This window comes from Ranitomeya variabilis, chromosome 3 (genome assembly GCF_051348905.1).
Source record: "Ranitomeya variabilis isolate aRanVar5 chromosome 3, aRanVar5.hap1, whole genome shotgun sequence".
Taxonomy (NCBI): domain Eukaryota; kingdom Metazoa; phylum Chordata; class Amphibia; order Anura; family Dendrobatidae; genus Ranitomeya; species Ranitomeya variabilis.
In genome coordinates, this window is record NC_135234.1 from 284,239,031 (window position 1) to 284,261,554 (window position 22,524).

The 22,524-nt window shown below is 43.5% G+C and overlaps 1 protein-coding gene across 6 annotated transcripts in view; it reads left to right on the forward strand.

The window, feature by feature from the left end:
• Window positions 1-22,524, forward strand: part of SYNRG (synergin gamma) — a 488,500-nt gene that overhangs the window by 378,904 nt on the left and 87,072 nt on the right. For 5 of the 6 annotated variants that reach the window (XM_077295517.1, XM_077295512.1, XM_077295514.1 and 2 more), the window contains one exon: window positions 9,089-9,237. In XM_077295517.1, the coding sequence (XP_077151632.1) occupies window positions 9,089-9,237 (149 nt within the window). Of the gene's footprint in view, window positions 1-9,088; window positions 9,238-22,524 lie in introns of those variants that run through there. The other variant, XM_077295518.1, reaches the window with a different exon arrangement.

Sequence of the window (22,524 nt, forward strand, 5' to 3'; positions counted from 1 at the left end):
TACACCAGGGACCAGGGCAACACCCTCAAGTACACAGGCTACATCTCACCGCCTGGAACTTGAGAGGGGGCTCCTGTTAGCAAAAGGATTCTCAAACCCTTTAGTGACCACATTGCTCGCTAGCAGAAAAAAGGTCACATCACAAAAATACCAAAAAATCTGGCAGAAATTCCTGGAATTCTCGGGGCGACAATTGTCTGAATCGAGCCAAGAAATTCCGGTAAAAGAAATTCTAGAATTTCTTCAAAAAGGGTTAGAGAGGGGGCTATCTACTAGCACCTTAAAGGTGCAAGTCTCCGCCCTGGGTGCACTGTTTGATCAAAAACTTGCTGATCACCCTTGGGTCTATAGGTTCATCCGAGCCTCCTTTACATCCAGACCCTCAAAATTGTTACCTAAGGTGGCTCCCTGGGATCTAAATTTAGTTTTAAATGCCCTAACTGTTTCCCCCTTTGAGCCTCTTGCTTCCATTTCAATAAAAGCCTTAACCCTGAAAACGGTCCTCCTGGTTGCTTTAACTTCAGCCCGATGTACCTGCGAGCTGCAAGCTATTTCAGTGAACCCCCCTTACACTACCTTTCAGGATGATAAAACTGACCTCACCTTCCTTCCAAAGGTCAACTCAAAATTTCATAGAGACAAGGTAATAATTTTGCCCTCATTTTGTCCTCAACCAAAATCCCAGGGAGAACAAACCTTCCATTGTATTGATGTCAGATGCTGCCTGCTTCAATACATAGAAGCTACAAAATCTTGGCATCAGTCATCAGCCCTTTTTGTCGCCTTCCAGGGGACAAACGGGAAAGAAGGCCTCAAAGGCAACTATTGCACGGTGGTTCCGTACAGCTATTTCACTTTCATATTCCTCTTCTGGCCAAGTTCCCCCACAGGGTGTTACGGCTCACTCCAGGCGTGCGGTTGCCACATCCTGGGCGGAAAGGGCAAACGCTTCGGTGGAACAGATTTGTAGAGCGGCAGTATGGTCTTCACCCTCCACCTTCTTCCGACATTATAGGCTAGACTTAGGTCTATCAAACTTGTCTTTCGGGAGAAAGGTTCTATCTGCTGTTGTCCCACCCTAGGAGTCTTTCTATTTCTTCCTCTCACGTACGGTGCTGTCATGGTGAAGGGAAAAAATAATTACTTACTGGTAATTTGATTTTCCAGAACCATGACAGCACCGCATTAATTCCCGCCCTATCTTGGTGATAGTTGTATGATTCACAAAAAAAAACAAAAAAAAAACAAACAAAAAAAAAACCTTTAATACATATGAGTACAAATATATATTAGGCTACGTTCACATTTGCGTTGTGCGCCGCAGCGTCGGCGCCGCAGCGCACAACGCAAACAAAAACGCGGCAAAACGCACGCTAAAACGCTGCGTTTTGCGCCGCATGCGTCCTTTTGGCCGAAAGTTGGACGCAAAAAAAATGCAACTTGAAGCGTTTCTTGCGTCCCACGCTTGCGGCCATGCGGCGCAAAACGCAGCACAACGCATGTCCATGCGCCCCCATGTTAAATATAGGGGCGCATGACGCATGCGGCGCCGCTGCGGCGCCCGACGCTGCGGCGCTGACCGCAAATGTGAACGTAGCCTAAAGGATATATGTGTATATATGTACTAATAAAGGAGCTATACAAAATGAATATAATATACAAGTGTGTACTATCAAAGCGGTCATCTTCCATACTCTGAAAAAAACTGAGGAGAGAGGGGCCGCCCCATTCTTTTATCTCTGCTGCAGGTTTCCTGTTCCTGGGGCGGATGCCATCTCTCTCATGTACGGTGCGGTCATGGTTCGGGAAAATCAAATTACCAGTAAGTAATTATCATTTTTCCATTCAAATAATGCACATTTTCCTTTCTCTCTCTCTCTCAAAAAAACTGATCAGTTGCATCAGTTTTTGACAATTTGCAACAGATCCATTTTTTCAAAAATTCGACGGCTCCAGCCTGACGACAAAAAACTGATGTGTGAAAGTAGCCTAACTATCCATATATCTATCTACATCTATCCATAGATATATCTATGCATACTGTACATATATCTATAGATAAATAGATCTATCTAATCATATATCTATAGATTTATCCATCTATATTTATATCTATCTATCTACGTGTGTAATGGAATGTGGGTTGGACAAATATAAAAGAGGAGGTTGTACAAGAAATGACATCACAATTTTTTTTTCTCAATAATACATCTTTATTTAAGCTTTCAAAAACGCATACAAAAATGCATAAAAAGCATCAAAAATGCATCAAAAACGCACCTGTGTTTTCTGCCAAGAGCTGAAAAAAAATCCACAGGCAAATCTGCAACGTATGCACATACCCTTAGGCTGCATTCGCATGTGATGTTTTTACTGTGTTTTTTTTCCGCAGGCAAAACCTGCTCTCTTGGCGTACAAAAAGCATGTTTTGCTGCTTATTTGCTGCGTTTTATCAGGTACTTTTGTGCATGCTAGTATAGTGTAGTGCATAAACAAAAAACATGATTCACTTTCCTGAGGGTTTTGCACCAAAATCTATTACCTGTGTTTTCCCCTTCCCCCATGACAACACACCTGAGAGAGGGGATCCGCCCAGTCAGGACAGGAACCCTACTGAAAATAAAAGGGCGGTACCTCTCCCTCGCTTCAGTTGGGTTTCCTGTCCTGACAGAGACCCTTGTACTAAAAGACGGAGGTTCAAGTTTTTTCTTTTTTACTTACTCACGCCTGTCCCAGCACTGGAAGAACAGGCAGGGCTCCTGTATGCCAGCCTTCAGGTGGTGGAAGCGCCGTCCGCAGGTCCTGGGGCCTTGTACATGCGGGCGTGGGGCAGCACAGTCAGGGGTCTCCCTCCTCTGCCGGCCGTCCATCGCTCCAGGGGAGCTCCACTTCCGGGTAGCGCTGCCGGTGTTTTGCACGAGTCACACTGGGAATGGGCATGCCTGCGTGACGTCGGTATGAAGCTCTGGATCCAAGATGGCGGCGCCCATGGTGAAAACGCCGGCCGATGGCGTGGGTTTTTTCAAGTGTCCCTGCGGGGTGGCAGAGGTGGGAGTGTTACCGGAGGAGGTGGAGAGTGCAGTGGATCCCTCTTAAAAGGAGGGATGACCACAGAAGAGACACTCACGTCCGGTACTCAAAATAGAGTATATGGAGCAGCAGGAACTTTTATCAAGTTCCAAGCCTGGTCGTCAGAGAATTTCGGGCACTGGGAGAAGCAGCCACTCAAGTGGCGGTCCTCCTGACCAGAGGTCATAGGGCTCCTCATTATCCAGGAGGGACGTGATTCGTACCCCTGATCTGCCTTCGAATCTGGTACCCTTGATTGTCAGCTGTGGTGAGTGATCTACGAGAATGTCACCCTGATGTTAATGGGGGTCTGTTTTCTCTGTTTAAATCACCAAGGGGCGAGGAAAGCTAGCACCAAAACAAAGAATAAGGAGTGTACCCTTTGTAAAACCCTGCTGTCAGTTCAGTGGCCGAAGGAACTCTGCACTGACTGTATACATAAAACAATAAGAGATGAGACCTCTGACTTCGCAACAAGCCTTGGAGCCATAATTACTGTGGAAGTAAAAGGATCCGTAAATCAGACCTAAAAAAAGGGAGCAAGAAGAGCCATAAAATTCTCACAGATTCTGAAGCCTCTCCTTCTGGTGGGGATTGTCTTGAAAGATCCCCGTTACCCACCTCCTCCTCTTTCCATTCCTCGGACTCTTCCTTGAACAGTGATATTTTAGGCTGTCCTTGCTTCCCAACCGAATGTATGGACAGAATGATTAAAGAAATCCGATCCACAATGGGCTTTAAAGAGGACAAAACACGTAGATCCTGCGGACTCAGTAAGATTGGCAGCCAGGGCAGCAGGCCTTTCGAACACAGCGAGACGCACCCTATGGCTAAAAGGGTGTCCAGGTGATTTACCTTCAAAAAATGTTCTCCGTTCCATCCCGTGTGACGGTCAATTCGTCTTTGGGCAAAAACTAGAGGATATTTTGGAAAAGGCCGGGGATAAAAAGAAGGGGTTTCCTGGCTGAAACCAGGAAACCTTTTCAGAGAAGAAAATGTAATAGAGGTCGTCCCCCAGGAAAAAGGAAGAGTTGGGACTTTTAAGGAGAAAAACGGGGTCTTGTTAAATGTTTAGAGGGCCCTCTATGTCTTCAAAATAATCCTCCCAATGACGTAAGGTCAGAGATAGGGGGAAGGCTCTCTATTTCTCCCTGCCTGGGTGAATATCTCCCCCAGTGGTTGGGTTCTAAATATCATCCGAGACGGCTTAAGAATACACTTCATCCATCCACCCCGACAGACCCTTTGACTTTACACCTCGCAGGAAGTCTCAGGAGAAACAACTAGCCCTGGAGACAGAAGTCTTGGGACTTGTACAGAAACAGGTTCTACGGGAAGTCCCTAGGCTAGGAAGAGGAAGGAAGGGGATTTTATTCCCCCCTCTTCTTTGATACAAAAGCCGGACGGTTCTTGAAGAGAACCATTATCAATCTGAGAAACCTCAACCAGTGGGTAGAGAATTACTCCTTCAAGATGGAGTCAATAAACACAACGGTAAAAATCTTATTCCAGCACTGCTTCATGGCAGTGATAGACTTAAAGGATGCTTATTACCATATTCCTATCTATCGGGATCATCAAAAGTACCAGAGGGTAGTGAAATGTATCCAGTTACAGATCAGGCACTTCCAATATGCAGCCTTTCCATTCGGTCTGTCTATAGCTCCAAGGGTTTTTACCAAGGTAATGGCAGAGTTGATGTCTTGCCTTCGTTCTCGGGACAAAGTTATTATCCCATACTTGGACAACTTCCTCATAGTAGGGAGGTCGGAGAGTCACTATATAGATCAAGTGAAAGAAGTGACTTCAACTCTAATGGAGCTGGGATGGGTGCTAAATACCCTCAAATCAAAGTTAGTACCAAAAAAGTACAAACCTTCCTCAGGTTGGTACTGGACTCCGAACGCCAACTCTGCCTCCTACCAGAGAGCAAAATTGTCAAGATAAGAGGTTTGGTTCTCTCAGCAAAACATCAGCCGATAAGGACACTGAGAAGGGCAATGTCACTACTAGGCTCTCTAACATCTTGTATACCAGCAGTAAGATGGGCACAGTTTCACCTAAGGCAATTACAGTGGGAGGTTCTGTCAGCTCAGAAATCATTAAAAGTACATTTTGAAGGAAAAGCACATCTTTCCTTGATCGTAAGAGATTCCCTTACCTGGTGGACTGTAAGAGAGCATTTAGCATCGGGGGTCCAGTGGCTAAGACCAGTGGAAGAAATCATCACGACCGATGCAAGTGGCACGTGATGTGGAGCACATCTAAGGCTACTTTCACACGTGTCCGTCGGTATGGGGCCGTCGCAAACCGTCGTACCGACGGACGTTGTGCTAATTAGCACAGCGTGGGCAGCGGATGCAGTTTTTCAACGCATCCGCTGCCCAGTGTGATGAGCGGGGAGGAGGGGGCGGAGTTTCGGCTGCGCATGCGCGGTCGAAAAAGGCGTTTTTTTTGTGCCGACGGTCCGCCAAAACACGACGCATCCGTCGCACGACGGATGCGACGTGTGGCCATACGTCGCAATGCGTCGCTAATGCAAGTCTATGGAGAAAAAACGCATCCTGCGGGCACATTTGCAGGATGCGTTTTTCTCCAAAACGACGCATTGCGACGTATGCAAAACAACGCTAGTGTGAAAGTAGACTTAGATCCCATGCAGTACAGGGAACATGGTCTTCTCTAGAAAGAGATCAGGGTTCAAATATAAAGGAGCTGTGGGCTATGGAAAAGGCCTTGAGACATTTTCTTCCTGTACTTTGTGGCCGCCACACCCGTGTTATGTCGGACAATCGAGCAGTGGTGGCTTGCATCAATCGCCAAGAGGAAATGAGATCCCGTACTCTTATGGAGGTAGCCAGCGTCCTGTTTCAGTTAGCAGAACAACACCTGTTATCCCTCACTGCACTTCACATAAGAGGCATCAAAAATACAATAGCAGACTTCCAGAGTCGCAGGGAATTGAGACAGGGGGAATGGTCCCTGAACCCTCAAGTGTTCCAGCAGATAGTGCAGGCCTGGGCAAGCCAGTGATAGACCTATTTACCACCTCACACAACAGAAAGGTCAGGAATTTCTGCTCTCTAAATCCGTCAGAAAATCCATTTGCGGTAGATGGACATACCCTGGAAACTTACCCTGGCCTACGTGTTTCCCCCAAGAACAGTGATTCTGACGATAGTGAGGAAGATCAGTGAGGAAGATCAGAGAGGATCAAGCGAGGGTGATCCTCATTGCTCCATTCTGGCCGAGGAGACCGTGGTTCTCCCTTGTAAGGCAGATGTCTGTTTCAGATCCATGGATTTTGCCAGAAATTCTGGACCTACTTACCCAGGGGCCAGTATGCCACTTTCAGGTGAAAGGCTTTCATCTGACAGCATGGAATTTGAGAGGGTATTACTGAGTCGCTGGGGGATCTCTCCAGGGCTAGTCTGCACCCTATTGAAGAGTAGGAAGTCGATTACATCTAGAATCTATGGTAGAACATGGAGGAAATTTCTGGAATTCCTGGGTCAACCTCTGGGGGGAGGAGGTGCCAGTGGGGCCTATTCTAGAATTTTTACAGAGAGGATTACAACTTGGGTTAGCAACTAGTACACTCAAGGTTCAAGTTCCGGCCTTGGGGGCCTTATATAATTGTAACCTAGCATCCAATAGGTAGGTGTCCCGTTTCATAAAATCCTGTAGTAGATCTAAACCGGTTATAGTACTGAAAATTCCTCCCTGGGATCTAAATCTAGTCTTAGAAGTGCTAACCAAAAACCCATTTGAGCCCTTACAGCAATGGTCACCAAAATTCCTCACGCTTAAAACAGTATTGCTACTGGCACTAACATCAGCCCGTAGGGTAAGCGACTTACAAGCCTTGTCTATATGCCCTCCATACACTCAGGTTTTTGAGGACAGGGTAATTCTAAGACCAGATCCTGCCTATCTCCCCTAGGTAGTTCTTAAGTTCCATAGGAGCCAAGAGATCACCTTGCCATCATTTTGTTATAACCTTACAAATCCAGGGGAGGAAAAATTCCATACGTTAGACGTAAGAAGGTCCATGTTATGTTACATGTCTATGACTAGTCAGTGGAGGAAAGATCCATCTCTATTTCTAGCTTTCCAGGGTAGCAGGAAGGGGTACGGTGTATGTAAATGTACCATTGCCAGATGGATCAGGGAGGCCTTTAGTTTATCCTATTCTGCGAGTGGCTCTGGTTCCTGAAGGCATCAAGGCTCACTCCACCAGAGCTGTGGCTACCTCCTGGACAGAAAAGTCAGAGGTATTGATTGATCAGATATGCAAGTCCGCTACCTGGTCCTCGCCATCTACCTTCTTTAAGCATTACCGACTAGGATCTGTCCTCCTCTGCTGATCAAACATTTGGTAGAAGGGTGCTGCAAGAAGTGGTCACCTAAGGTTTTTCCATTCTCCAGAAGTCTCTCAGGTGTCTCATGGGGGAAGGGAAAACACCGAGGTTACTTACCAGTAACCAGTTTTTCCGGAACCCATGACAGCACCCGTGTATCCACCCCCCCCCCCTTCCCTTTCACTCCTTTGGTGTGCTCTATAGTTTGTGTTGTTTTTTGTTAATATAATGTGGTGATAGTTTGCCATGTGAACTAACCAGGGGGCCTCTCATGCTTTGTAAACCAACTGAAGCGAAGGAGAGGTATCGCCCCTTTTATTTTCAGTAGGGTTTCTCTCCTGACTGAGCGGATCCCCTTTCTCAGGTGTGCTGTCATGGGTTCTGGAAAAAACGGCTACCGGTAAGTAACCTTGGTGTTTCTGCTGCGTTTTTGCACTTTCTCATTGCTTTCTATGGGTGAAAAAACACTGAAGAATGTGACATTATTTGCAAAAACGCAGCAGTTTTCCAAATCCATCAGGAAAAAACCCTGTGTGTGCATGAGATTTCTGAAATCTAGACTTTGCTGGTAGTATAAAATGCAGCTGAAAATTTATGTTAAATGCAACGTGTGAACATGGCTATAGAATCACTGGTGTACAAGGAAGCATTACCACATAAAGTGACATGTCAGATATAAAAAAAAAATGTGGCTGGTCAGGAAGGTGAAAATAGGCTGTGATAGTACAAGGATAAAAGCCTAACGGGGCTTAAACTCTATTAACCTGCTGATTACCACTACGTCTGCAGGCAGATGTCACATTTGGAAGTGACAGGCTTCCATTATGAACATGTTATGAAAAGGTTATGTCTCAATCTCTGATCTTCTCTGTACACATCAAAACATCCACCTCCCTGACCCTTGTTGCTTTTCCAAGGTACATGGGTGATTTCCATAGCTTTGGGAACAATTGGTGTCCTACCACTACAAAGTATGTAAGACTATGTGCCCTAAGCCTACAGTGCATGTCATCAGCTTTCAAGCCCCGATTTACAAGAGATCTAAAGTGAGATCTTTCAGTGTCTGTCTACACACAACGCTACTCTATAGGAAGGCGCAGCAGATCGCACTTTCCTGTTCAGAGAGCCTCTGCAAAGACACGTAATAAAACAGTATGCAGGATTTTTCCCATTTTCACACTGGATGCCTGTGGTGGGTGGACAAACTGTTGCCAATAATAACTTGTGAGCAAATTTTCATAATAACGCTTGTTCATTCAGTAACGTCCTTATCATATGGTGATATGGCACCGGGTAATCATATCACAGTATAGTATATCTCTGTGAATGTGCCTGTCACAAAGGCTAACCATAAATGGTTTATTACGCGCTCATTAAAAACTTGCTAACAGCAATTACGTGTTAAAATATCTAAAAAAAAAAATGTATGCTCCAATGTTTAATCCTTGCCCCTTTAGGGTTGCATCACAGTTCTCCCTTTACCTGGCTGCCATATACATCATGTGAGGAGAGAAGACGGAGCCGTTAGTCAGGCTCGCAGGTGATCCACTACAATCTGGCACGCAGTTATGGAGAGGGAAGGGGTTAAACAATAGTTATAATTCTGCTGATGTTGGAACAGCATGACTGCTTACCCATATTGTTGTTTGACTTCACAGGCGTGATAGAGGTGTATAGAGTCACCAAGCGGGTGGAATTGGGTATAAAATCCACGGCCGTATGCAGTGAGAAACTGCAATTATTATTGAAGGATATAGACAAACTATGGAACAACCTGATAGGATTTATGTCACTGGCCGCCCTAATGGTAAGTCTTTGATATGTTGTACACATTACCATTTACATGTTGCGTTTGGCTTGTGAGCAGATCTAGTGATGCAAATATTCTGTGGTCTAACTGGCACATGAACGCTGCTGAGAATTTTACACTGCTGCAGACCTTTTTTTTTCTTCAAGCGTTCGGAAAAAGTTGCATGGCTAGAAATAAGTACCCAAGATGATTAAGCCATAGGCAAAATTACTGTGGATATTTTTTGTATAGATAATTTGTGACACAAATATATGTAGGCATTTATTATCGTAATTCAGTAAGTCTGCATCAGTTATGCTATACATGGTGCATTTATTATCTTACGCTATGTTTTCATGGACATATGAAAAGGGGTATAAAATATCCCATTCACTTGAATTGCTGAAGGAGCACAGGCATGTTGTGCCAGGGATCCATGCCTTCATCCTGACACAATCATCATTTTGTGAACAAGGTTTTCCAATTTGGAATACATCTATTAATTCTTTTATACATTTTCAGTCAAATTCAGACAACTACGAAACATGGTCAGTGTATAGGTCTCTCGACGTGAGCTTAACAGCCTCATATGTGCCCGTGACACTGTTGGAACACCTGCGGCTAGTCTGTGCATTACGTTTCAAACCTGGACAGTGTTTCATGGACGCCTGAATGCACCCTTAAAATGATTTTGTTTTCTTCTGCGGATTTCAGCATATTTGAGATCACAGTTATTCAGTGCTCTGCTCTGAGCACTTAGGCTACTTTCACACTAGCGTCGTTCGACGCATGTTGCAATGCGTCGTTATGTAGAAAAAACGCATCCTGCAAAGTTGCCGGCAGGATGCGTTTTTTCTCCCTAGACTTATACATAGTGACGCATTGCGACGGAGTAACGTTTTAACAGAGCTTCCTCCATGTTTTACAGTAGGGACAGTGTTCTTTTCTTAATATGCTTCAATTTTCCATCTGTGAACATAGAGCTGATGTGTCTTGCCAAAAAGTCCATTTTTGTCTCACCTGTCCATAGGACATTTTCCCAGAAGCTTTGTGGCTTCTCAACATGTAGTTTGTCAAATTCCAGTCTGGCTTTTTTTATGATTTTTTTTTTTTTTTTCAACAATGGTGTCCTCCTTGGTCCCATGAAGTCCACTTTGGCTCATACAACGACGGATGGTGCGATCTTACACTGGTGTTCCTTGAGCTTGAAGTTCACCTTTAATCGGTTTAGATGTTTTGTGGGCTCTTTTGTTCCCATCCGTATTATCTGTCTCTTTGAGTTGTCATCAATTATCCTCCTGTGGCCGCGTCAAGGAAAGAGGTTGACTACAGTCCCATGGGTCTTAAATTTCTGAATAATATGTGCAGCTGTAGTCACAGGAACATCAAGCTGCTTGAAGACGGTCTTATAACTTTTACCTTTAACATGTTTGTCTATAATTTTCTTTCTAATCTCCTGAGACAGCTCTCTCCTTCTCTTCCTCTGGTCTTTGTTAAGTGTGATACGCACCATGTCACCAAACAGCACAGTGAGTATCTGTAGTCCTTTATACAGGCCCACTCACGGATTCCAAGATTGTAGACACGTGTGATGCTAGTTAGTGGACACAACTTGGATCATCATGTCCCTTTTGTCACATTTTTTTCAGAGGTACCATCGTTTCTGTCCAGGCCTATTTCATTTTTTTTTTAATTCTGTGGAAGCATGGTTGAAAAGCAATATCTGATTTCATTTGTTCATTTTCATAGATCTTCTATTTATTATTACTTTTGTCAGATTCAATTTATTTGTGTGTTTATTGTGGGTTTTTCTGAGGGGTACCAACAATTTTAACCACATGTGTACTACCCTGCCCAGCCAATATTCTGAGGCAACATTGGGTGATGAGGAAGATGAGGAGAGAGAGCTAACCGAGGGGTCTCCTAATGCTACAGAGGGGACACCCAACCCAAGTTTCATGTCTGTGCAGTCTGGATTGGCTGAAGAGGAGGAATTGGAGGAGGAAGCGAGTCAGCGTGAGGAGAGGATGAGTACTGTTCCTACTATTGGGGACACAGAACATTTGACTTTTTGCAGCTTGGCTCACATGGCACAGTTCGCATGTAAGTGTCTGTGGCAAGACCCTCGCGTGATACACATTTTATACAACAACCAGTACTGGTTGGCCAACTTTCTTGATCCATGGTACAAGGAGAAATTTCCTCCTCTCCTTTTGGAGTCACCAAAGAGTTTTACAATGGAATCGTTCAAGAGGGCCGTTGTAGATCAGTTGCTGAAAACGTCACCCTCAGACAATGCTGGTGGCAGAGGTAGCAGCCGTTTTCAACACCAAGGGATAATGGGGAGAGCAACAAACACCAGGTCCCAGAGAGGTGGGGGAAAAATGTGCACAAATTGGACAATTTTCAATAAACCAGCACAACAGCAAGGGCTATCTTTGCCTGTAATAATGCCAAGGAGGGAGAAGTTGCAGAACATGGTCAAGGGCTACTTAAGTGACCATACATGTGTCCTTTCTGATGCATCAGTTCCCTTTAATTATTGGGTGTCCAAGCTGAACACTTGGTCCGACCTCTCCTTATACGCTTTGGAAGTCCTGGCCTGCCCTGCTGCTTGTGAAGTCAGAGCGGATTTTCAGTTCCACTGGGTCAATCATCACTGATAGGTGCACATGCCTCTCCACAGAAAATGCAGACAGACTTTCTCTGATTAAATTCAAGAAGGACTGCGTATCTCCACAGTTTTCAATCCCTCCAGATGTCATCAAGCCAACCTAAAGTCACCAAAAATGCTGATTCATGCTACTGCTGTTAACGTCAACCCCTTCTCATAGAAACCCGTTTCCTTCCTTCGTCAACCATGACTCAGCCCATAGAGCTAATTTTTACAAACCCTATGCATATTGTTTAGTGGACAAACCAGGACAGTATTCCTACTCCAGCCTAACTACCGTATATACTCGAGTATAAGCCAACCCGAGTATAAGCCGAGGCACCTAATTTTACCACAAAAAAACTGGGAAAACTTATTGACTCGAGTATAAGCCTAGGGTGGGAAATGCAGCAGCCACTGGTACATTTCAAAAATAAAAATGGATACCAATAAAATTACATTAATTGAGTCATGGGCCCCATAAGATGCCCCATATAATGCTCCATAAAGTTGATGATGGGCCCCCATAAGATGTTCCATACAAAAATGTGCAACATATAATGCTCCATAAAGTTGATGATGGTGTCATAAGATGCTCCATACAAAAATATGCCCCATTTGATGCTGCATAAAGATGATGATGGACCCCATAATATTCTCCATACAAAAATATGGCCCATATAATGCTGCAGAAAGATGATGATGGGCCCCATAAGATTCTCCATACAAAAATATGCACCATATAATGCTGCTGGCAGATGATGATGGCCCCATAAGATGCTCCATACAAAAATATGCCCCATATAATGTTGGAGAAAGTTGATGATGGGCCCCATAAGATGCTTATATGATGCTCAATTATGCAGTTTATACTGATCATATACCCTATATCGCTGCTGCTGCAATAAAAAAATGACATACTCACCTCTTGTCGCTGGTCGGTGCTCCTCAGCGTCGCCGGCTCTCTGCATTAACTGTTCAGTCAGAGGGCGCACACTAATCACGTCATTGCGCCCTCTGACCTGAACGTCACAGCCAGAGGATGCGAAACACACAGCGCAGCGGTGGAACGGGGACAAGTGAATATCGCAAGTGCCGGGGGCCTGAGCAAGCGGCGGCACGGGCACATGGCCACCATAGCTCTCCGGTGTCCCTGCCTGCTCAGGACCCCGACACTTGTCCCGGTGCCAACGCTGACCACCGGCCCTGTCAGCAGCCACTGGAATATTTACCGAGGCTGCAGGGGAACAAGCAGACGATCCATAGATACCGGGGACCTCTGCACTGCATCGGAAAACAGATAAGTGGGACCGTGACTCGTGTATAAGCCGAGGGTGGGTCTTAATCCAGAAAAAAAATAAAAGGTGCTGAAAAACTCGGCTTATACACGAGTATATACGGTAGTATTTGTGATTGGAGGCCCTTGGGATGGTGGCTTCCTGTGTCCACTATGAACCAGCCCAACGCTAATTTTTACAAATCCTATGCACATTGTTGTATTGCCACGTTTTTAGCACTGAGGTTCGGATATGGCTTTAAAGAAGGCTACTACTTGTGATAAAACACCATTTTATTTCACAGTACAAAATTAAAGGAATAGTATGATTTAAATAAGATGATTGCGTACACTTTTGTATATTTTAACATAGAAAGGTTAAATACATATAAAGATTAAATACATACATGTAAAGATTAACTACATATACAGTGCATTGTGAAAGTATTAGGCCCCCTGGAACTTTTCAACCTTTTCCCACATATCATGCTTCAAACATTAAGATACCAAATGTAAATTTTTGGTGAAGAATCAATTCAAAAACTGAAAAGTGGGGCGTGCAATATTATTCGGCCCCTTTAACTTAATACTTTGTTGCGCACCTTTTGCTGCGATTACAGCTGCAAGTCGCTTGGGGTATGTCTCTATCAGATTTGTACATTGAGAGACTGAAATTCTTGCCCATTCTTCCTTGGCAAACAGCTCGAGCTCAGTGAGGTTTGATGGAGATCGTTTGTGAACAGCAGTTTCCAGCTCTTTCCACAGATTCTCAATTGGATTCAGGTCTGGACTTTGACTTGGCCATTCTAACACCGGGGTATGTTTATTTGTAAACCATTCCATTGTAGATTTTGCTTTATGTTTGGGACGGAGATTTGTCTTCCAACAAGACAATGATGCTAGTCTCAGGTCTTTTGCAGACTCCAACAGGTTTTCTTCAAGAATGGTCCTGTATTTGGCTCCATCCATCTCCCGATCAATTTTAACCATCTTCCCTGTCCCTGCTGAAGAAAAGCAGGCCCAAACCATGATGCTGCCACCACCATGTTTGACAGTGGGGATGGTGTGTTCAGGGTGATGAGCTGTGTTACCTATCATTTGGCATTGTTGCCAAAAAGTTTGATTTTGGTTTAATCTGACCAGAGCACCATCTTCCACATGTTTGGTGTGTCTCCCAGGTGGCTTATTGCACACTTTAAATGACATTTTTTATGGATATCTTTGAGAAATGGCTTTCTTTTTGACACTCTTACATAAAGAAAAAAAAAAAAGACACCCAAAGATGACGGTCAAATTACCGCCTTCTTAAAGAAGCCAACCATGAATAAAATTTCAATTTCTTTTATTGAGAACAATAGAAACAGATAAACATACATATTAAAAAAGCTACTTCATTTTATCAGAACCATACCCCATGGGGGAACCGTGGAGAAAAAACACCCAAATGGCCATACCAAAACAATTAATCCAAAAGGAGTATTGAAAACCACCTAACTATGACATATACCAAGTCATTAAACCCCACAGAATAACATTGATATCATATTAGGTGCTAATTGCATCCCATTTTATATCCATGCTGAAGTACTATGTGCAATTCATAGCATGCAATAATATTAAATAAAGCCATAGCGTGGTGATCCCTGATATACACAAGACTCCCCTATCTCAGACTTAATAATAAGGACCCAGGCATGCAAAGTTACCTATAGGTGGATGTCCGGTGGCGTGCGTGTTTACCTCGGTTTCCCCAGCGCCCCGACGCACGTTTCACCCTTTCTGCTTCTTCTGGGGGCATCCCGTCAATTTCAGTTTTTTCCCTGTGATATCCAGGATGGTCGACTCCACTGAAGACCAAAAATATTTTATAATGGGACATGACCACCATAAATGTATGTAGTCTCCAATTTCTTTTTCACATCTCCAACACAAGGCTGAAGTATTTGGTCTCCAGATCCGTATTTGGGATTATGAAGTATACCACCTAGATACTATTTTAAAGTTTTCCTGTGTTTTCACACAGCTTGTGGGGCCATGTTAATATTTATAGATATGCAGTACTTGAGATTTATTAAATGTATAGCCTAAGTCTTTTTCCCAATTTGTTATATATGCTCTTTTTAAATAAAGGCCTTCAGTTAAAAGAATTTGGTATAGAGTAGAGAGTGTTTTCCGCGGTTTAGATGCTCTGGCACACTGAGTTTCAAAAAGCGTGAGATTTCGGGTGGTGTCCGAGTTATATTGCTTTGACTTCAATGATTCTTTAAGGGTAGAATACTGTACAAAATTAAGGTTCGATAGGCCTGTTAGTTTTATGATTTTGGACAGTGGCAGAAGCACTCCATCTCCAAACAACTGGTCTATGGGTGTGTTGGGTCCCTGCTGGCTGTTGTGCACTTTATTTTTTGTTTTGATTGTGTGGGTTAGAACGTCTGAAAGCTTAAGCAATGGAGACAAGGGTGGTAATAGTATATTATATGTCTTCTCCCAGATCTTGATGAGTGTTTGAGTGAGTGGATTAGATTGTGGAGGGGGTGGTCGCTTCTTGACATAAGTCAACAGAAGTGGCCTAATAGGCAAGGATGAAAGTTCATTCTCTGCCGTTAACCATTGTTTACTTTGTGTGCCTCGTATTAGGTCCACTGACCGTGCCAGTATTGCGGCATAATAATATATCCTCGCATCAGGTGCACCCGTACCACCATTAGGTTTAGATAGTACTAGCGTGCGGTAAGTTATTCGTGGTTTGGTATTTTTACAAATATATCTGAGGAATAATGAGTTTATCTTGGCTAGATAAGAATCTGGTACATGTATAGGCAGCATTTGAAACAGATAAATAAACTTGGGTAGTATTAAACTTTTTAATAAGTTTTTCCTCCCTGACCATGATAGGAATTGGTCTCTCCAGGATTGTATGGTAGATTTAACTTTATCAAATAGTGGGCTGTAGTTAAGTATAAATAAATCTTTGTGATTTCTAGGTATCTTAATTCCAAGGTATGTGATGTAGTGTTTGGGCCATGTATAGGGGTATAGTTTATTCAGCTTAACAAGAGTGTGTGAGGGTACGTTGAGATCCAATGACTCTGATTTGGAGAGATTTACTTTAAAGTTTGTCAGGGTGCTATATTCCTCTAGTATTGTCATTAAAGCTGGGAAACTTCTGAGTGGTCTTGTCATCAGTACAAGTAGAATGTCGGCAAAGGCCGCCGTTTTGTACTGTTTTTTTCCTATTTTGATGCCCTACAGAATTCTGCTGTATAGCGCTTAGTAAGGGCTCCATCGGCAAAAGGGGGCAGCCCTGGCATGTAATTGTAAACGTATCTGTCAAAGAGCCATTTATTCTGATACGGGCCTTGGGATCCCGATACATCTTCATTATTGAGGATGTTAGTTGTTGTGGAAAGCCAAAGCCAGCCAGGGTCTCCTCTAAATATGTCCAGTCCACCCTGTCAAAGGTCTTCTCCGCATCAGTCCCGAGTAAAACTAAAGGTAGTTTTCTTTCCTTAGCATAGTACATAAGATGCAGTGTTTTATAAGCATTGTCTTTCCCTTCCCTTCCCATGACGGATCTTGTTTGATTCGTGGATATCAGTGTTGGCAAGAATTCTGCTATTCTACGTGCTATCATACTGGCAAATAATTTCAGATCTACGTTTAATAACGAGATTGGTCTGTAGCTACTGCATAGCTCCTGATCCTTGCCTTCTTTATATATTAATGATATCTTAGCTTCCAGTGCCTGCGTAGGGAATTGGTCGCCGTTCAATACTGAATTGCACGTGTTTAATAGGCGTGGAAGTAATGTTTGAGAAAAGGTCTTATAGTACATTGTAAGTAATTCATCAGGACCTGGGGCTTTCCCTAAAGGGCTCTTTGACAGGGTGGACCTCAGTTCGTCCAGTTGGAACGGTATTTACTCCGAAAAAGGCAGTGTTTACATAAAAATATTACAAGGATGTTACAAAAGAGACAATTGAAATATACAAGGTAATTATAAAATAAAGGGTTTAAATGAGAAAAGGTAACATTCACATGTTCTCAGGACATTGCAGGCAACCAGGCTAGTGGGTGGAGTTCCCATATGTCCCAATGCATCAGGACTGGCAGTCAGGGCTCCGCAGGTAAAAACTCACTGCTGGAAACCTGGCAGAAACTTATAACCCGCAGCCCGTGACATCACCAACAGGGCTGAGTTAAGATCGCCCTCCTCTTTCCTCAGCTGTACAGTTTTCTCCAACCATTCTTATGATTGTCATATCTTCACTGGAGAATCTGGCAGAGTCATAACACACCCCTCACTCAACTTGTATTAAGATTTGCTCTCTATAGATACTAAATTCGGGCTAGTAGGACACACAGTTCCAGAGAAATCTGTACTTTTTTACCTGTTGGAATTAGAGGTTGCTCCTTACAGGGGTTGATAGATCTGCCGATGGACTATAACAATATGTATTTATTATTTTCTTAGCCTAAACCGTTGGCCCAATATCTTACAATATTAGGACAAAGAGCCTCATGTTTTACAAGTGAGATCAGACCAGTTTCTGCTAGCACAACTTTCCACTGCAGCTATGCCGGTCGTAAATTCCTTTGCTTCCAGAACTAGAGGCAATAAAATCTCCCCCACACACATTGAAAAGGAAAGCTAAACCCTGAAGTAAAGGGAAGGGGGGTCAGCGCCCACACTATGGGTGCTGGCAATGAGAGACTAACACTTATATTATATTTCATACAATATCGTGACACCCTTGTGACAGGTTGTCCCACATTGTGACTGAGATAGGGGATACATATTAAATAGAAATCTATGTTTGGTAGTTGTTCTTGTGTGTCTTTAAAAGTGGCGTAATATTGCGACAAACTTATTCCCAGAAACCATATGTGAGTCAGAAATGCATGCAGACATATTCTCCAGGCTCTTCCCATTCTGTTTCATTACTTTCCCATCCATTTCAGCCTTTTCCCTCTGGCCCCACACCCCTTTGTAGTGTCCAGCAGAAAAATACTCTCATTTCCCATTGACTTGTATTGTACTCGCTATTTGGAATGAATACTTGATTTTTACAAAGTACTCGTTACGGGTATAGCGATTACGAATATTATGGTACTCGATCATCTCTAGTTATTTAGCATGACACGTAAACTGTATGAAAATAACAAATAAAAAATAACTCAATTTTTTTCGCATATTCGCCCCCGGAAAAATATATAAATGACACAGTAATGTATATGTTTCTCCTAAACTGTTCCAATAATATTGAAATTTCTTCCGCATATAACAAGATAAACAAAAATAGTGAAAAAAGTCATATATAATAAAATGTTGAGTAGCAAACACAAAAAAACTCGTCAATTTAAAAAACAAAAACGCTCCAGCAGCACTCCTCGTCTTCATTTACATGATAGCTGCATGTTACCCCTGCAGCCCATCGGTGTTCACAGCAGGGTCGGATTGGCCACCGGGCACTTCTGGCAAATGCCAGAAGGGGTGGTGCCAGGAGTGGGCCGCTCCCACTATCAGCGGCGCCAGAGCCGACTCCTCCCGCCAGCGCCGACTCACCCCCCGCCCCGCATTCAACTATACCGGCGTCTGTGATGCCGGTACAGTTGAATGCAATGATGGAGGAGAGAGCGTCCGCTGTCGCTCCCTCTCCCATCATTCCCCGCTCTGCCTTGCGCTGACACTGCAGGTGCGCGATGACGTCATATCATCGCGCACCTGCTTTGTGGCCGGGCAGACTGCAGCTGCTGAGACCGGAGCCGGGAGCAGTGCGGGGCAAGAGGAGAGTGTTTCTTTTTTTTTTGTTAATATATCAGTGAGTGATAAGTGGATAGTGGGGCAATTGGGGGGGAGAGGCTGTATTACATTCTATGGGGGCTGTGCTCTATTACATTATATGGGGGCTGGCTGCATTACATTCTATGGGGGCTGGCTGCATTACATTGCTTTATTACATTGTATGGGGGCTGGCTGCATTACATTCTATGGGGCTGGCTGCATTACATTATATGGGGACTGGCTGCATTACATTGCTGTATTACATTCTATTGGGGACTTTATTACATTCTATGGGGGCTGGCTGCATTACATTCTATGGGGGCTGTGTTGTATTACATTCTATGGGGGGCTTTATTACATTCTATGGAGGCTGGCTGCATTACATTCTATGGGGGCTGTGCTGTATTACATTCTATTGGGGGGGGGTTATTACATTCTATGGGAGCTGGCTTCTATGGGGTGGCATTATTATACTATATGTGGGCTGCATTATACTGTATCGAGGACTATGGGGAATACATTATACTATATGAAGAACTATGGGGTGCATTATACTATGGGAAGTGAATTGTACTACATGGATGACAATGGCCGGGCATTATACTATATGGAGCACTATGAGGATTGTATTTTTCTATTTGGAGGACTGTGGCAGTACATTATACTATATGGAGGACTGAGGAGCGTATTATACTATATGGAGGGCTGAGCAGTGTATTTTAATATATGGAGGACTATGAGGAGTGTATTATACTATATGGAGGACTGAGGAGTGTATTATACTATATTGGGGACTGACGAGTGTATTATACTATATGGAGAACTGAGGAGTGTATTATACTGTATGGATGACTGAAGTGCATATTATAATATATGGAGGACTAAGGGGTGTATTATACTAAACAAGCAAAATGCTGCCTATTCATCGAGTGATTGGATTGTTTATGTGGGAACATAAATCCTTGTTCTCAGCAGCACATCGCCAGTGTAAACTGTAGATGTGCTGCTGACGACATAATACTGTATGGGGACAGATTGATCTAATTGTGATTGTTCTGTTCCTGTCATTCTTTCTCAGTTGGTGTAAAGAGGCCGGGAAACAAGCGAACGACTTCAGTATAGTCGATCACACTCGTTGAGCGGCCTGAGATCAGTGCATGTAAATACAACAGAAATGCTTCACAAGGAGACCAGGCAAGGATGATGACAGTTGTAGTTAGCACCCGGCGCCTGGGAATAGCGCTAACTCTACTGCTTTTCCCAGCCGCCAGAGCATTTAATTCTGGTATGTGTAATGATTTTTAGGGATGATGTCAGCTGCGTAATGTCAGCTGCTATCATTCCCTGGTGTAAGTAATGGAGAGGTGTCTATCAGACACCTCCACTACTAGCCCAGACTTGGTGATACCCAGCGACTTTGAAGAGCGGTGACGGTAGTAACAATACCGCTCTCACAGTCGCCGAGCTCAGCGCAAGACACGGAATATCCTCACCGCTCTTAAGAGTCACCGCGTCTCGTGCTGCGCAGCGGAACCAAAAGTGGCAGTAGGCAAACTTTATGGAGCATCAGAATGAGGTTCCATAGCCTTTGGCTTCATTATCTACAAGATCCAGGTATGTAGGTAAAGTAGCGGCTTTTATTGGTACTGCAACTAAAAGCAATAAATAGGACTGAGCTGTAATGCTGGATACAGCTGTAATTATATGTTATATAGTCTAGTTGTGTTACACTCCCCTCACTTCTTGTAACCTATAAGTGTACAAAGATATTATACAGTCACCATGTGACAAGTGGGCCTGTGTAACTTCAAATGCCAAGGGCTGAATTTTAGTCCCAGTCCGGCCCTGGTTCACAGCAATCACGTGCCATACTACTGGCATCACCAATTTAGGTTCCTTGCTGAATCATTGCTTAAGAGAATAGGTACTGTCAGCTTCATTATTTTTGAACAATGACAGCTGTTTTTTAATGCTTTAACAAGCTGAATAACAGTGGGGGAAAATAAGTGATACACTGCCAATTTTGCAAGTTTTTCCTTCTACAAAGAATGGAGAAGTCTGTAATTTTTATCGCAGGTACACTTCAACTGTGAGAGACAGAATCTTTAAAAAAAAAAAAAAATCCAGAAAATCACAGACTGATTTTTACATAATTAATTTGCATTTTATTGCACGGAATAAGCATTTGATACAATAGAAAAACAGAACTTAGTAATTGGTGCAGAAACCTTTATTTGCAATTACAGAGGTTTCCTGTAGTTCTTGACCAAGTTTGCACACACTGCAGCAGGGATTTTGTCCCACTCCTCCATACAGATCATCTCCGGATCTTTCAGGTTTCGGGGATGTCTCTTGGCAACATTGAGTTTTAGCTCCCTCCAAAGATTTTCTATTGGGTTCAGGTCTGGAGATTGGCTAGGCCTCTCCAGGACCTTGAAATGTTTCTTATGGAGTCACTTTAAAGTTGTCCTGGCTGTGTGTTTCAGGTCATTGTAATGCTGGAAGACCCAGCCACAAACCCAGGGCTGCCACTAGGAATTTTGGGGCCCATACTGGCAACATTTTTGTGGCCCCTTTGAGACTCCGCCCAGGCTCCAGCCCTGCCTCCACCCCTCGAACTGTCCACAGTCCCACCGCTTTCTCTTGGAAAAACTCTCCTTCTCACCAATCACACATCAACAGTTCCCATCACCAGATCACACACACACACAGCCAGCAGCTTTTGTTTTGGCCGAAAAAAAAATTTAATCTGCCACGACGACAAGGTAGACTCTATTGGCCCTACTCTACTCTATCCTATTAAACATTTGTTAAAATATGCAATACAATTTAGGTATATTTTAATTTATTTTTCAATATTTAAAATGACCAATAATACCACATACAAGGGACAGATATCACCACACCATGGCCAGACACCGTATTACCACCACATAGTGACCTATAATACCATCTACAAGGAGCAAATACCATCACACCATGTTCAGACCACATATTACCACCACAGTGACCGAACAATATCACATACAAGGGACAAATACCACCGCACCATGTCCAGACCACATGTTACCACCACATGGTGACCAATAATATTACATACAAGGAACAAATACCATCACAACATGATCAGACCACATATTACCACCACATAGTGACCAAATAATAGCACATCCAAGAAACAAATACCGCCACACCATGGCCAGACAGCATATTACCACCACATTGTGACTGAATACTGCAATACTGAAATTTATTAAAACAAATAATACTATCACCATAAGTGCCATTACACAGGAGACAATGTACTTAGTATGCAGTGTCTTTGTACAGGTAATGCAGTGATCACCGGTACCATTATACACAGGAGCTTTGTATGCAGTGTCCGTGTACAGGTAATACAGTGATCACCGGTGCCATTATAAACCGGAGCTCTGTATATAGTGACAGTGTACAGGTAATACAGTGATCCCTAGTGACATAATACACCGGAGCTCTGTGTATAGTGTACAGGTAATAAAGTGATCACCAGTGACAATATGCACAGAACCTCTGTATACAGTACACAGTGTATAGTGTCAGTGTACAGGTAAC